The sequence below is a fragment of the Carcharhinus amblyrhynchos genome, unplaced genomic scaffold, assembly GCF_965287045.1.
Source record: "Carcharhinus amblyrhynchos unplaced genomic scaffold, sCarAmb.v2.hapA chromosome_1064, whole genome shotgun sequence".
NCBI classification, from domain to species: domain Eukaryota; kingdom Metazoa; phylum Chordata; class Chondrichthyes; order Carcharhiniformes; family Carcharhinidae; genus Carcharhinus; species Carcharhinus amblyrhynchos.
This window is the reverse complement of record NW_027650804.1, coordinates 26,639-42,423: the sequence shown is the minus strand read 5'-3', so window position 1 is coordinate 42,423 and position 15,785 is coordinate 26,639. Positions and strand designations below refer to the sequence as shown.

At 53.3% G+C, this 15,785-nt stretch overlaps 1 protein-coding gene across 1 annotated transcript; it reads left to right on the top strand.

The window, feature by feature from the left end:
• Positions 1–4,434: 4,434 nt before the first annotated feature.
• On the top strand, positions 4,435–13,779 carry mrpl9 (mitochondrial ribosomal protein L9). The gene is made up of 7 exons (XM_080184953.1): positions 4,435–4,595; positions 6,569–6,728; positions 6,814–6,938; positions 7,143–7,196; positions 10,380–10,481; positions 12,448–12,531; positions 13,361–13,779. Exons 1-7 carry the CDS (start codon positions 4,485–4,487, stop codon positions 13,523–13,525), a joined length of 801 nt encoding a protein of 266 aa, XP_080041079.1. The 5' UTR covers positions 4,435–4,484; the 3' UTR covers positions 13,526–13,779.
• Positions 13,780–15,785: the final 2,006 nt, after the last annotated feature.

Here is a 15,785-nt window from a genome sequence, read left to right as displayed (position 1 = left end):
AGATTGTCACCATCCCTGTCTCTCCCCCCTCCCCGCTGCTCAGATCAACGGGACAGGGGCTAATCCCAGAGAGGCAAGGATATCCTTCCATCGCTGATTTTTCCCCCCTCCCACCCCACCCAACACCAGCCAGACCCCCTCTCAACGCCCCCCAGGCGTGAAGAGTGACCACCTGTGGTGAGGGAGGGGGGGACCAAGGATTCTCTGCCTGGGGTCCTGCAGATCCCCAGCGAGCTCTGGGTGGGGGGAGAAAGTGGGGGTTTAACTCTCAGTTCAGACTTTGCCCTGATCGCATTGGGGGTGGGGGGTGGGGTTGGGTGACCCCTTCACTCACTAATGCCCCCCCCCCCAATCCTCACCCCCCCCATCTGCTGAAATGACAAGAGGTAAATAGGAAACTCAGTCGATGTTAAAGTTTGTTCACATTATCTCACCTCCATTCACTCCCTTTGGTTCAAATGAGACGGAAAGGATATGCATTGTTGTGGCGCCTGTGTCTTTGGATATCTGTTTCACCTCCACCCTCTCCCCCCACCCCCCCCCCCCTACCCTCCACACTCACAATAGGCAAGGGTGGTTAATCCCCACATTCTTCTCCCCACTCTCCCCGTGGGAAGCGAGTCCCACATTCTCCCCCACTCCTCCATGTGGGAGCGAGTCCCACATTCTCCCTACACCTCCAGCCCCCCCCGTGGGAACGAGTCCCATATTCTCCCCCACCCCCGTAGGAGCAAGTCCCACATTCTCCTCCCCCCCATTCCCCGAGGGAGCAAGTCCCACATTCTCCCCCCACTTCCCACCCCCCCCCCTGTAGGAGCGCGTCCCACGTTCTCAGTTCCAACAACACTCGAGAAGCCCGACACCATCCAGGACAAAGCAGCCCCGCTCGATCGACACGCTGACCACAAACACCCACTCCCTCCAGCACCGACCACAGTGACAGCCGTGGGACTGTTGTCTTAACTGCATTTGATCACTGGGTAAAAATTTGCTTGAAATACCATCGGTGAACAGCTGGAGGCGCCAGAGGATCACAGTCGACCATGATGGGTAAGACTTGGAAATAGATCAAATTCTATACGTGGGATATGGGCATTTCTGGCTAGGATGTTGACACTGGAGGGGTGGGGGATTCAGTGATAGTCAACGGTAACCCCCAGGATGTTGATAGTGGGTGGGGGGGGGGATTCAGTGATGGCCAATGGTAACCCCCAGGATGTTGATAGTTGGGGGGGGATTCAGTGATGGCCAATGGTAACCCCCAGGATGTTGATAGTTGGAGGGGGGGATTCAGTGATGGTCAATGGTAACCCCCAGGATGTTGATAGTTGGAGGGGGGGATTCAGTGATGGTCAATGGTAACCCCCAGGATGTTGATAGTTGGGGGGGATTTAGCGATGGTCAATGCCATTGAAGGGGCGATGGTTAGATTCTCTCTTGCGGGAGATGGTCATTGCCTGGAACTTGTGTAGCGCGAATGTTATTTGTCACTTGTCAGCCCAAGCTTGGATACTGTCCAGGTCTTGCTGTATTTGGACATGGACTGTTTCAGTATCTGAGGAATCGCGAATGGTTTTGAACATTGCGTAATCATCAGCAAACATCCCCTCTTCTGGCCTTGTGACAGAGGGAAGGTCACTGATGAAGCAGCTGAAGATGGTTGGGCCTAGGACACTATCCTGAGGGACTCCTGCAGAGATGTCCTGGAGCTGAATGATATAAAGAATCCCACAGCCAGAGGACAATGATGCTTTAAAGGCACATCTTAACAGGAATTCCACTGACAGTGCGGCGCTCCCTCGGCGCCCACCCTCCCGCAGTGCGGCGCTCCCTCGGCGCCCACCCTCCCGCAGTGCGGCGCTCCCTCGGCGCCCACCCTCCCGCAGTGCGGCGCTCCCTCGGCGCCCACCCTCCCGCAGTGCGGCGCTAAAAGGCTGGAAACTTACATCCACATAAGCACATCTCCCTTCAGTGCTAATTGGTTCTGATTTATGTCTATGGGAATATTGCTTAAATTGGATCTATAGAGATAGCTGGCTATTAAGATTTATACTTTGTCATGTTTATGTATTTTAACTGGGAAAAGTAATGCCAATTCTTCTTATGTTCTAACTGTTCTTAAATAAAGTTTAATAAAAACTCCCTTGTCACTCACTGGAACCATACCTGGTGAGTGACAAAATCAAAAGGGAAAGCTAAAGTTTATTTATCAGTGTCACAAGTTGTCTTGTATTAACACAACAAAGTTACTGTGAAAATCCCCTAGTCGCCACACTCCTGCGCCTGTTCGATTCCCAGCTTGGGTCACAGTTTGTGTAGAGGCTGCACGTTCTCCCAATGTCTGCGTGGGTTTCCTCCCACACCCCAGTTAAAGTTTATTTATCAGTGTCACAAGTCAGCTTCCATTGACACTGCAATGAAGTTACTGTGAAAATCTTCTCGTCACCACACTCCAGTGCCTGTTTGGATTACACCGAGGGAGAATTTAGCACGGCCAATCCACACCCTAACCTACACGTCTTTCGGACTCTGGGAGGAAACCGGAGCACCTGGAGGAAACCCATGCAGACATGGGAAGAATGTGCAGTCTCCACGCAGACAGTGACCCGAGCTGGGAATCGAACCCAGGTCACTGGTACTTGAGGCAGCAGTGCCAACCCATTGTGCCACCCCTAAATAAAATTTAGTCGCCGGCTCCAGTGAGATAAAACTTGGGATCTAGCCTAACTTCATAAAGTACCTTGGAGTTTCTGACCTGGTCCCAAACCAGGTCCACTTCTAGTGTGCTCTGTGTCTGGGGAGGGGGGTTTGGACTGTGTCTGTGTCTCTGGGGAGGGGATTTGGGGTCTGTCTCTGGGGAGGGGGTTTGGGATCTGTCGCTGGGGAGGGGGTTTGGGTTGTGTCTCTGTCTCTGGGGAGGGGGGTTTGGGCTGAGTCTCTGTCTCTGGGGAGGGGGGTTTGGGCTGAGTCTCTGTCTCTGGGGAGGGGGTTTGGGTTGTGTCTCTGTCTCTGGGGAGGGGGGTTTGGGCTGTGTCTCTGTCTCTGGGGAGGGGGGTTTGGGCTGAGTCTGTCTCTGGGGAGGGGGTTTGGGTTGTGTCTCTGTCTCTGGGGAGGGGGGTTTGGGCTGTGTCTCTGTCTCTGGGGAGGGGGTTTGGGCTGAGTCTCTGGGGAGGGGGGTTTGGGCTGAGTCTCTGTCTCTGGGGAGGGGGGTTTGGGCTGAGTCTCTGTCTCTGGGGAGGGGGGTTTGGGCTGTGTCTCTGGGGAGGGGGTTTGGGCTGAGTCTCTGGGGAGGGGGGTTTGGGCTGAGTCTCTGTCTCTGGGGAGGGGGTTTGGGCTGAGTCTCTGGGGAGGGGGGTTTGGGCTGAGTCTCTGTCTCTGGGGAGGGGGTTTGGGCTGAGTCTCTGGGGAGGGGGGTTTGGGCTGAGTCTCTGTCTCTGGGGAGGGGGTTTGGGCTGAGTCTCTGTCTCTGGGGAGGGGGTTTGGGCTGTGTCTCTGGGGAGGGGGGTTTGGGCTGTGTCTCTGTCTGTGTCTGTGTCTCAGCCTGCAAGTGCAGCAGGTGGTCAGGAAGGCGAATGGGATGCTGGCCTTCATAGCGAGGGGGATTGAATATAAAAGTAGGGAGGTCTTGCTGCAGCTGTATAGGGCATTGGTGAGGCCGCAGCTGGAGTACTGTGTGCAGTTTTGGGCGCCGCACCTGCGCAAGGATATTTTGGCCCTGGAGGGAGTGCAGAGGAGGTTTACTAGGCTGATACCGGAGTTGAGGGGGTTGAGCTATGAGGAGAGGCTGAATAAACTAGGCTTGTACTCGTTAGAGTTTAGAAGAATGAGGGGAGATCTCATTGAGACGTATAAGATGATGAATGGGATGGATAGGATAGAGGTGGAAAGACTCTTCCCGCTCAAAAAAGACAGTAGGACTAGGGGGCACAGCCTCAAGATAAAGGGGGGGCAGTTCAGAACGGAGTTGAGGAGGAACTTCTTCACTCAAAGGGTGGTGAATCTCTGGAATTCTCTGCCCGTTGAAGTGGTGGAGGCTGCCTCGCTAAATATTTTTAAGAAGCGGGTTGATGGGTTTTTGATAAGAGAGGGGATTAAGGGTTATGGGGAGAGGGCGGGAAAGTGGAACTGAGCCACGACAGATCAGCCATGATCTTATTGAATGGCGGGGCAGGCTCGAAGGGCTAGATGGCCTACTCCTGCTCCTATTTCTTATGTTCTTATGTTTGGGGAGGGGGGTTTGGGCTGAGTCTGTCTCTGGGGAGGGGGTTTGGGCTGTGTCTCTGTCTCTGGGGAGGGGGGTTTGGGCTCTGTCTCTGTCTGAGTGGGGGGGTTGATTTTTTGGGGGGAAGGGTTTCCAATCAGGCGCCGCCGCGGTCGCCCCGCCCCCCCTCCCGGGGTCCTCCCTGAGCGGGCGGCGCTCCGGTTGCCGGGGAAACGCGGCCTAGCGGCGCCGCCCGCCCGCTGCAGCCTGAGGAGCTCGCGGGATGTGGAGACTGGGAGGCCGCCTGCTGCTGGCGGCGAGGGCCGGGATCCGCGGCCCCCCGCCCGGGGCACCGGCAGAGGGAGGCCGCGGAGTGAGCGGCACCCCCAGCCGGGTGAGAGAGAGGGGGGGAGAGAGGGAGAAAGTCAGATTAAAGAGAGAGAGAAGGAGAAAGGAGGGAGGGAGAGAGAGAGAGACAGGGAGAGAGAGAGCTGGAGAGGAGAGGGGGAGAAAGGGGAGAGATTAAAGAGAGGGGGAAAGGAGAGAGGGAGGAATAAGGGGAGGAATAGAGAGAGGTAAAGAGGGGAAGAAAGACATTAAAAAGAGAGAGAGGAAGATTAGAGGGGGGAGGAGAGAAAGAAAATAGAAGGAAAAAGAAGAGAGGAGGAGGAGAGAGAGGTAAATAAGAGAGATTAGAAAGAGAGATACAGGGAGGGAGAGAGCTGAAGAGGAGGTGGGGAGATTAAAGAGGAGAAAGGAGAAATATTGGAGAGAGGAATAAGGGGAGGAACAGAGAGATATATAAAGAGGGGAAGAAAGACAGATGAAAGAGAGAAGGAGAAAGGGGAGAGAAAGGAGAGGAATAGACAGTAAGAAGGAAAAAAGAGAAATACAGAGAGAGAAAGATAAAGAGAGGGAGAGAAGATTGAGAGATTAGAAAGATGGAAAGAGAGATAAAAAAAGAGGAGAAAGGACAGAGATTGGAGAGAGAGAGAGGAATAAGGGAAGGAAAAGAGAGAGGTAAAGAGGGGAAGAAAGATTAAAGGGAGAAAGGAGAGAGGAGGAAGGAGGGGAAGGAGCAAGGAAATGGACAGAAGGAGTAAGGAGAGAGGTTGGAGAGAGAGAGAAGGAATAGAGAGAGAGATAAAGAGGGGAAGAAAGATTAAAGGGGGAGCGAGAAGGAGAGAGAAAGAGATAAGGAGAGAGGAATAAGGGCAGGAATAGAGAGAGTAGGAAGGAAAACGTGAGAGAGACAAGGGACAAAAGAAGGAGAGGGGAGAAGGTGGAGAGTTTAAAGAGAGGGAGAGAAAGAAGGAGAAAGAGAAAATGGACAAGAGGTAAAGAGAAGATGTGCAGGTTAGGTGGATTGACTGTGTTAAATTGCCCCTTAGTGTCAGGGGTCTAGCGAGGGTAAATGCATGAGGTTACGGGGAATGGGCCTGGGTGGGATTGTGATCGGTGCAGACTCGATGGGCCAAATGGCCTCCTGTACTGTAATGTTTCTATAATTCTATGATACGCAGTGAAGATTGTCAGGGAGAAAAGGTTTCCCTCTGGTTCCCTGATAACCAGTTAGAGATGTAAATCCCATCCCACAGTGGGTTGCTGTGATCAGGAACCCACCTACTGCTCCTAGGATATGGGGGGCAACTTTGGGCCCCGTATCTAAACCAGAGAGTGGTGAATCTGTGGAATCCGTTGCCACAGAGGAGGCCAGGTCACTGAGTATTTATTTATTAGTGACATGTCATAGTAGGCTTACATTAACACTGCAATGAAGTTACTGTGAAGATCCCTGGTTGCCACACTCCTGTTTGGGTTACACTGAGGGATAATTTAGCACGGCCAATGCACCCTAACCAGCACATCTTTCTTACTGGGGGAAGGAAACCGGAGCACCCGGAGGAAACCCACGCAGACACGGGGAGAATGTGCAGACTCCACACAGACAGTGACTGGAGGCTGGGAATCGAACCTGGGTCCCTGGCGCTGTGGGGCAGCAGTGCTAACCCCACTGTGCCACCCCAGAGATAGGTTCTTGATTGGTAAGGGGGTAAAAGGTTACGGGGGGGGGAAAGGTGGGAGAATGGGGTTGAGAAACTTGGAGGGACAGATGGGCCGAATGGCCTAATTCTTCTCCGAGGCTTGTGGTGCACTGAGCGGGTGCTGGAGTCGGATTCCGTACGGGAATTCGGATGAGGGTTTGTGAGGAGGATTAGTTTGCCGGGTTAAGGAATGACAGTGGGCGCGCGCAATACCCAATGGAAGAACTCTTTCAAAGGGCAAGTACGGGGATGGGCTGAATGGCCTTGCTGCCCGCCTCTGAAGGTGCGGGCACTAGTTGAGACACTGCTTCCCTTTCCGCAGGGCACAGTCATCGTGGAGCGCTGGTGGCAAGTTCCCCTCGCGAAGGAAGGCAGGCCAGCAAGGCTGCACCCACGCAGACACCGGGTCTACAGACTGGTGGAGGACACCAAGCAGAGACCCAAAGCGGACCTGGAGCTGATCCTGACGCAGACAGTGCCCAGTAGGTATCCAGAGTCACTCCACCCCTTCACCCTGCCGCCAGAAACCCCACCTCCTTTAACCTTCTGAATGTTCCCCACGCACAGAGCTCGGAGGGCGAGGGGACACGGTGTTTGTGAAACCGTCGCTGGGTCGGAACAATCTCCTTCCCCAAGGTCTGGCCGTCTACGCCTCCCCAGAAAACAAGGCCATGTTTGAGGAGGAACGAAGGGTCAGTGATCTCCCCTCTTTCATTTCTACTCCTCACTCTGTTGCGCGCGCGCTCTCACCTGGGCTCCCACTTGCATTCCGTCTCACACGCTCCGTCTCACAAGCTCCGTCTCACACGCTCCGTCTCACACGCTCCGTCTCTCACACACACAGCAAAGGAATTGCAAAGCACAATCTGACTAAATACACTTTCTCATTCTGTTAGTTATTTCGAGAGGGAAAACCAGAGGAGAGAAGGCAGACACGCACTGGGGAAATGGTGAGTCACCTCCTCATCCCTGTCACCCCCTCCCTATCTCTGTAACCTCCTCCAGTCCCCTACACCCCCCTCCCTATCTCTGTAACCCCCTACACCCCCCCTCCCTATCTCTGTAACCCCCTACACCCCCCCTCCCTATCTCTGTAACCCCCTCCAGCCCCCTACACCCCCTCCCTATCTCTGTAACCTCCTCCAGTCCCCTACACCCCCCTCCCTATCTCTGTAACCCCCTACACACCCCTCCCTATCTCTGTAACCTCCTCCAGCCCCCTACACCCCCTCCCTATCTCTGTAACCTCCTCCAGCCCCCTACACCCCCTTTCCTATCTCTGTAACCCCCTCCAGCCCCCTACACCCCCCTCCCTATCTCTGTAACCACCTCCAGCCCCCTACACCCCCCTTCCTATCTCTGTAACCCCCTCCAGCCCCCTACACCCCCCTTCCTATCTCTGTAACCCCCTCCAGCCCCCTACACACCCCTCCCTATCTCTGTAACCTCCTCCAGCCCCCTACACCCCCTCCCTATCTCTGTAACCTCCTCCAGCCCCCTACACCCCCCTTCCTATCTCTGTAACCACCTCCAGCCCCCTACACCCCACTTCCTATCTCTGTAACCCCCTCCAGCCCCCTACACCCCCCTTCCTATCTCTGTAACCTCCTCCAGCCCCCTACACCCCCCTTCCTATCTCTGTAACCCCCTCCAGCCCTTACACCCCCCTATCTTTCATTCTGTTTTATTCAGGCTGTTATAAAGATGTTATAAACATCACCACTTTGTTTGTATTTCATATAATTTGAGAACCACAGTGGGTGTGTTGCAGCAACTTCGCAATGGTTTAAAAGATTTTAGGTTAGGAGGATTGGCCCTGCTAAACTGCCCCTTAGTGTCAGTGGTACAGTGGGTTAGCACTGCTGCCCCACAGTGCCACCGACCCGGGTTTGATTCCCAGCTTGAGTCACTGTATGTGTGGAGTTTGCACGTTCTTCCCCAGTGTCTGCATGGCTTTCCTCCGGGTGCTCTGGTTTCCTCCCATAGTCCAAAGATGTGCAGATAAGGGTGCATTGGCTGTGTTCAATTGCCCCTTAGTGTCAGGGGGATTAGCTAGGGTAAATGCATGGGGTTATGGGGACAGGGCCTGGGTGGGTTGTTGTCCCTTAGTGTCCAAAGATGTGCAGGTTAGGTGGATTGGCCTTGCTAAATTGTCCCTTTGTGTCCAAAGATGTGCAGGTTAGGTGGATTGGCCTTGCTAAATTGCCCCTTCGTGTCCAAAGATGTGCAGGTTAGGTGGATTGGCCTTGATAAATTGCCCCTTCGTGTCCAAAGATGTGCAGGTTAGGTGGATTGGCCTTGCTAAATTGCCCCTTCATGTCCAAAGATGTGTAGGTTAGGGTGGATTGGCCATGCTAAATTGTCCCTTAGTGTCCAAAGATGTGCAGGTTAGGTGGATTGGCCTTGCTAAATTGTCCCCTTCGTGTCAACGGGATTAGCAGGGTAAATATGTGGGGTTACAGGGATAGGGCCTGGGTGGGAATGTTGTCGGTGCAGACTCGATGGGCTGAATGGCCTTCTGCACTGTAGGGATTCTGTGACCTATGATTCTAGCGTTTGAGCGGATGAGGCCAAGTGAGACTCTGGCCCTTAATGCACAGCACCTGGGGAGGAGGGAGGAGCAGATGAGATTTTTATTGAAACGCAGCGAGTTGTCATGAGCTGGAAGGGTGTCAATTCAATAGGAACTTTCAAAGGAGGAGAGGAATTGTGGGGAAAGCATACAAGTGAATGGGGTAGGTCCTTCCAAGAGCTGGCTTAGAAAAGATGGGCTGAATAGCCTCCCCTCCCTTCCTTCCCCCATTCCTTGCAAATGCTCCCTCACCCTCCTCCTGTACCAAGAAAGATCTTGGAGTCCTCGAGCATCAGTCGCTGAAAGTAAGCGCGCAGGTACAGCAGGCAGTAAAGGAGGCAGATGGTATGTTCATAGCGAGAGGATTTGAGTTTAGGGATAGGGATGTTTTGCTGCCATTTTACAGGGCATTAGTGAGGCCACGCCTGGAGTATTGTGTGCAGTCTTGGTCTCCTTACCTGAGGAAGGATGTTCCTTGCTATAGAGTGAGCACAGCGAGGGTTTACCAGGCTGATTCCTGGGATGGCCGGTCTGTCGTATGAGGAGAGACTGAGTGGGTTAGGATTATATTCACTGGAGTTTAGAAGAGGGAGAGGGAATCTCATAGAAACTTATGAAATTCTAACAGGGTTAGATTCAGAAAGAATGTTCCCAATGGTGGGGGGGGAGTCCAGAACTAGGGGGGGGTCAGAGTTTGAGGATAAGGGGTAAACCTTTTAGGACTGAGGTGAGGAGAAATTTCTTCACCCAGAGGGTGGGGAATGTGTGGAATTCACTCCCACAGAAAGTTAAAGTTTATTTATTAGTCACAAGTAAGGCTTACATTAACACTGCAATGAAGTTACTGTGAAAACCCCCCTAGTCGCCACACTTCGGCGCCTGTTCGGGTTACACTGAGGGAGAATTTAGCACGGCCAATCCACCCTAACCAGCATGTTTTTCGGACTGTGGGAGGAAACCGGAGCACCCAGAGGAAACCCACGCAGACACGGGGAGAATGTGCAGACTCCGCACACGCAGGTGTTAATAAATTGTCCCTAAATATTATCTCCCTTAATCTGGTGTACGTGTAATTCCCTAAATCTGCACCCCTTGATTGTGGAGCCCTCGAGATGTTGACAAAAGTCGTAGGTAGGAGGAGGATTGGAATGAGGCACTCGCTGAGTGTTAAAGTGGGCAGCGCGGGCTTGTAGGGCCAAAGGGCCTGATTCCTGTGCTGTGTTGTTCTTTGTTCAGACACGGGCAGAACATGCAGACTCCGCACAGACAGTGACCCAAGCTGGGGATCGAACCCCGGGTCCCTAGCGCTGTGAGGCAGCAGTGCGAACCCGCTGTGCCACCCCAGTAGTTGAGGCCAAAGTGTTGTGTGATTTGGAAAAGGAATTAGGTATGGCTCTTGGGGCTAAAGGCATCGAGGGATATTGGGGGGGGGGAAATGGGGGAATCAGGATATTGATCAGCCCAGGATCAAAATGAATGGTGCAGCAGGCTGGAAGGGCCGAATGGCCTCCTCCCGTTTCTATGGGCCGGGTCAGTGACTCCCTCTGCTTCCCTTGTTCAGACAGTCGAGTTCCTGAAGAATTCCACGCTGACGGTGAGGATGAAGAACAATGTGAAGTGGGAGCTGACAAAGGAGCTGGTGTGCCGACATTTCCTCAAGGAGGTGAGTGAGCTCGAGACCCAAGTAACTCCTCCCCGACCGCCTCTTTCCAACCCCGAGGCAACCGGCCTATGGTCTATCCATTCGCAGGATGTGTGCTGGCGAATCGTGTAAAGAGGACTGTAGACAGGGCTTTAAACTAATTAGGTGGGGGGGAGGGTGCGAGGGTAGGTGACGTTACGAGGTCTAAAGTTAAGGATAGGGTACAGGTAAGGGAAGAGGCCGAGGATGTCCCAATAATAGAGGGAGTAGGGGGCGTGAGTATGGTTGGTGGCGTTACGGCAAATAGGGTCCAGGTGAAGGCTGGGATGAAAGCGCTTTATCTGAATGCACGAAGCATTCGGAATAAAGTGGATGAGCTGGTGGCGCAGATCGACACAAATGGATACGATCTGGTGGCCATTACAGAGACGTGGCTGCAAGGTGACGGGAGTTGAGGGGGTTGAGCTATGAGGAGAGGCTGAATAAACTAGGCTTGTACTCATTAGAGTTCAGAAGAATGAGGGGAGATCTCATTGAGACGTATAAGATGATGAATGGGATGGATAGGATAGAGGTGGAGAGACTCTTCCCGCTCAGAAAGGACAGTAGGACTAGGGGGCACAGCCTCAAGATAAAGGGGGGGCGGTTTAGAACGGAGTTGAGGAGGAACTTCTTCACTCAAAGGGTGGTGAATCTCTGGAATTCTCTGCCCGTTGAAGTGGTGGAGGCTGCCTCGCTAAATATTTTTAAGAAGCGGGTTGATGGGTTTTTGATAAGAGAGGGGATTAAGGGTTATGGGGAGAGGGCGGGAAAGTGGAACTGAGCAGCGACAGATCAGCCATGATCTTATTGAATGGCGGGGCAGGCTCGAAGGGCTAGATGGCCTACACCTGCTCCTATTTCTTATGTATCGCCAGCCAGGGCCAGAGTTTATCACCCATCCCTAATTGCCCCTCGAGAGGGTGGTGAGCTGCCATCTTCAACCCTCTGCAGGGGTAAAGGACATCAGTCAGTCCCCGTGTGTGGGGTAGGTACACCCACAGTGCTGTTAGGGAGGGAGTTCCAGGATTTTGACCCCAGCCAGGTGGGGGTGTTCCCCATGTGTCTGCTGCTGCTGCTGCCGCCGCCCCCACCCCTTGTCCTTCTAGATGGTAGAGGTGGCGGGTTTGGAAGGTGCTGTTGAAGGAGCCTTGCTGAGTCGCTGCGGGGCATCTTGTAGATGGTACACACGGCTGTGTCGGTGGTGGAGGGAGTGAGTGTTTGTGGTTAGCGTGTCGATCGAGTGGGGCTGCTTTGTCCTGGATGGTGTCGACAAAATCTGGAAAATTGTTTATTAGTGTCACAAGTTGGCTTAAAATAACACCGCAATGAAGTCACCGCGCTCCGGCGCCTGTTCGGGTTACACTGAGGGAGAATTTAGCACGGCCAATGCACCCTAACCAGCACATCTCTCAGACTGTGGGAGGAAACCGGAGCACCTGGAGGAAACCCACGCAGACATGGGGAGAATGTGCAGTCCCACACAGACAGTGACCCGAGCCGGGAATCGAACCCAGGTCCCTGGCGCAGTGAGGCAGCAGTGTTAACCACTGTGCTCGGAGGGGCAGTTGAGAGTCAACCACATTGCTGTGACTCTAGAGTCACATGTAGGCCAGACCCGGGTAAGGACGGCAGATTTCCTTCCCTAAAGGAAACCAGATGGGTTTTTCCGACAATGGGTCATCAGTAGATTCTTAATTCCAGATATTTTTTATTGAATTCAAATTCCACCATCTTCCGTGGGCGGGATTCGAACCCGGGTCCCCCAGAACATTAGCTGAGTTTCTGGGTTAATAGTCTGGCGATAATATCACTGGGACATCACCTCCCTGTGTGAAGATGGCTGTTTTATCCCTCCAGACCTCCCGATTCAGTGACAATGAGGGGGATGAGGGCTGAGGCAGGATTCACAGAGTGAATCAATGAAATCCAACCGTTTCTTTCTCAGCTCCGAGTCTTCGTCCCGCCAGATGCATTGAAGATCCCCGAGGAACCAATCACTACCTGGGGAGAACACTGGTGTGAAGTTACAGTGAGTATTCGTGAAGATTTCCCTTCACGTTCCGCGATTCTCTTCTTCCTTTACCCGGCTTACACCATCGAAGACTAGGTAGGGAGGTTTCAGAACTGTCACAGCATCAGGGCAGGATGAGACATGCATCAAAACTCTCTTCACAGTCCCCATCAAACACTCCCAGGACAGGTACAGCACGGGGTTAGATACAGAGTAAAGCTCCCTCTACACTGTCTCCCCCATCAAACACTCCCAGGACAGGGACAGCACGGGGTTAGATACAGAGTAAAGCTCCCTCTACACTGTCCCCCCCATCAAACACTCCCAGGGACAGCACGGGGTTAGATACAGAGTAAAGCTCCCTCTACATTGTCCCCCCATCAAACACTCCCAGGACAGGTACAGCACGGGGTTGGATACAGAGTAAAGCTCCCTCTACACTGTCCCCCATCAAACACTCCCAGGACAGGGACAGCACGGGGTTAGATACAGAGTAAAGCTCCCTCTACACTGTCCCCATCAAACACTCTCAGGACAGGTACAGCGCGGGGTTAGATACAGAGTAAAGCCTGAGGGAGTAGACAAATCTTCGGAAAGCTCATCGAGGGGGCCGGTATCCTGTGATCTTGGCAAACAAGTGCAGTTAAAGGGATAGGCACAGTTCAGTGTTACTGCCCACAGCATCATACTGCTCTACGGCGTGGTCCCTTTATTGGGTAAGATCCGATTGGCTTTTGGGGTGAAGGGTGCATGTGGGGCTGGGTGGGGGGGTGGTTGATGTGTTTAAAAGCCCCCACTGATTTCCCCATCCTCGTCTCCCCTTCCTCCCTCCCCCTGCCCCGCACAGGTGAACGGGATTGAGACAGTCCGCATGCCCATGTCTGTGGTCAACTTTGAGCGCCTGAAAAGACGTCGCTACAAGGAATGGCTGCTCCGCCAGCGGGAGGGGAGAGCCGAGGTGGAGGAGGAGGAGGGGGACAGCGTGGGAAAGGAGCCCCCCAGAGTGAGCTGACGGCACGGGAAGCGAGACCCCACCCCGGCTATCACCAGCACTTAGGGAACAATCCTGACCTCTGCAGGTCACCCCGGGCAGTGTGTCTCCAGCGGCACGGAGGGGAGGAATCCGCTCTGAGACCGGTGCTGCCCTCAGGAAGACGGGTGTTGGCGTCAGTCCAACCCTCTCCTCCATCCTCCTCCCCCACCATCGCTGGCGTGGGAATTGTACCAACATTGTCCGCGTTAATAAAGGACTCGTATGTCGATTGACCTCTTGAGTGTGGAGCCTTGTGGATAGCTGTGACCCTCTTGCGACCACTGCACCCTGAGTTCTGTATCCGTGGCACCCTCCATTCCCTTCACCTCCACAACGTTTGCTCGTTGTATCTAGGGGAGTACACATTCTGTTTAGCCACGGGACACGGTGTGGCTATCTCACTGCCCTGTCTGATCCAGACCAGGCACACTGGCATGTACTGCAGCCCCAGATGAGAGTGAATCATTCTCTTGTACGCATACCGCACTTATACAGATTCCCAGATTGCCTCCCCGCCCCCCAACCTGACCGTCACAGTCCTCAAGGTTCTATCCCCTCCCCTCCTTTTTTCACTCCAGTTCTACTCTGGGCAGCATGTCCTCATAACGTAACCTCTCCAGATTCCTGCCTCCCCTTCTCAGCCAGCTATCTGAAACCGCCCACCACACCCGTCCACCCTTGAGCCAGTGTCGGCCTGTCCTGCATGTTCTGATTCAGAATTTCACAGGATGCGGGGCTTTGCTGGGTGGGCCCAGTATCTGTTGCCTTGTCCTTAATTGCCCCTCGAACGGGGACTTGGGGGTGTCACTGGGGCAAGGCCCAGCCTTCATTGCCCATCCCTAGTTGCCCCTTGAACTGAGTGTGTTGCTCAGGCCACTCCGGGGAGGGGAGGGTTGCAGTTAAGAGTCGACCATATTTTGTGTGCGTGCATGTGTGTACGCGTGTTCACATATAGGCCAGACCGGGTTAAGGGTGGCAGATTTCCTTCTCTAAAGTGGGTATCAGTAAACCAGATGGGTTTATTTTTCTACGACAATCCATGGTAGCTGTCATGGTCGCTGTTAACGAGACTCACTCTCAATCCCAGATTTTATTAATTGTAGTTAAATTCGCACTGGATGCCCACGGTGGGATTTGAACCTTTGTCTCTCTCTGACTCTCTCTCTGTCTCTCTTATATTCATTCATGGGACATGGGCCAGCATTTATTGCCCATCCCTAGTTGCCCTTGGAGGGCAGTTGAGAGTCAACCACATTGCTGTGCCTCTGGAGTCACATGTAGGCCAGACTGGGGTAAGGACGGCAGATTTCCTTCCCCAAAGGGAACCAGATGGGTTTTTCCGACAATGGGTCATCAGTAGATTCTTAATTCCAGATATTTTTTATTGAATTCAAATTCCACCATCTGCCGTGGCGGGATTCGAACCCAGGTCCCCAGAGCATTACCCTGGATCTCGGGATTACTAACAGCGACAATCCCACTACACCACCATCTCCCCGTATAAAACCCCACAAGGAATGAGTGAGGTAACGGTATGCTGTGCAGAGAGCAGAACCTAGTGAATGCCCCACTCTCTTCCAGAAAGAAAGGCTAAAGACATTCCTGCGTGAAATAAATCTCCAGGAAAGACCCGGAATGGAGTTCATCCTACGGTGTAGTCATAACTTCGTAAGATATAGGAGCAGGAGAAGGCCATTCGGCCCGTTGTGTCCACTCCGCCATTCCATCATGGCTGGTATGCTCCCCCATCCCCATTTTCCTGCCTTCCCCCCTTCACCCCCATTCCCAATTAAAAATCTGTCTAACTCCCTCCTTACATGTACTCACCGTCCTGGCATCCACTGCACTTTGGGGGCAGCGAATCCCACAGATTCACAACCCTTTGGGAGAAGGAGTTTCCCCCTCCAACTCTGTTTTAAATTTGCTGCCCCTTATCCTGAGACCTCTTGTCCTGAAATGTCCCACAAGAGGAAGCATCCGCTCCCCGTCTACTTTATCCGTTCATAGAGAAGGAAAGGAGACAGTGCAGAATGTAGTGTTACAGTCACAGCGAGGGTGTAGAGAAAGATCAACTTAATGCGAGGTAGGTCCGTTCAAAAGTCTGACAGCAGCAGGGAAGAAGCTGTTCTTGAGTCGGTCGGTACGGGACCTCAGACTTTTGTATCTTTTTCCCGATGGAAGAAGGTGGAAGAGAGAATGTCCGGGGTGTGTCGGGGGGTCCTTGATTATTCTGGCTGCT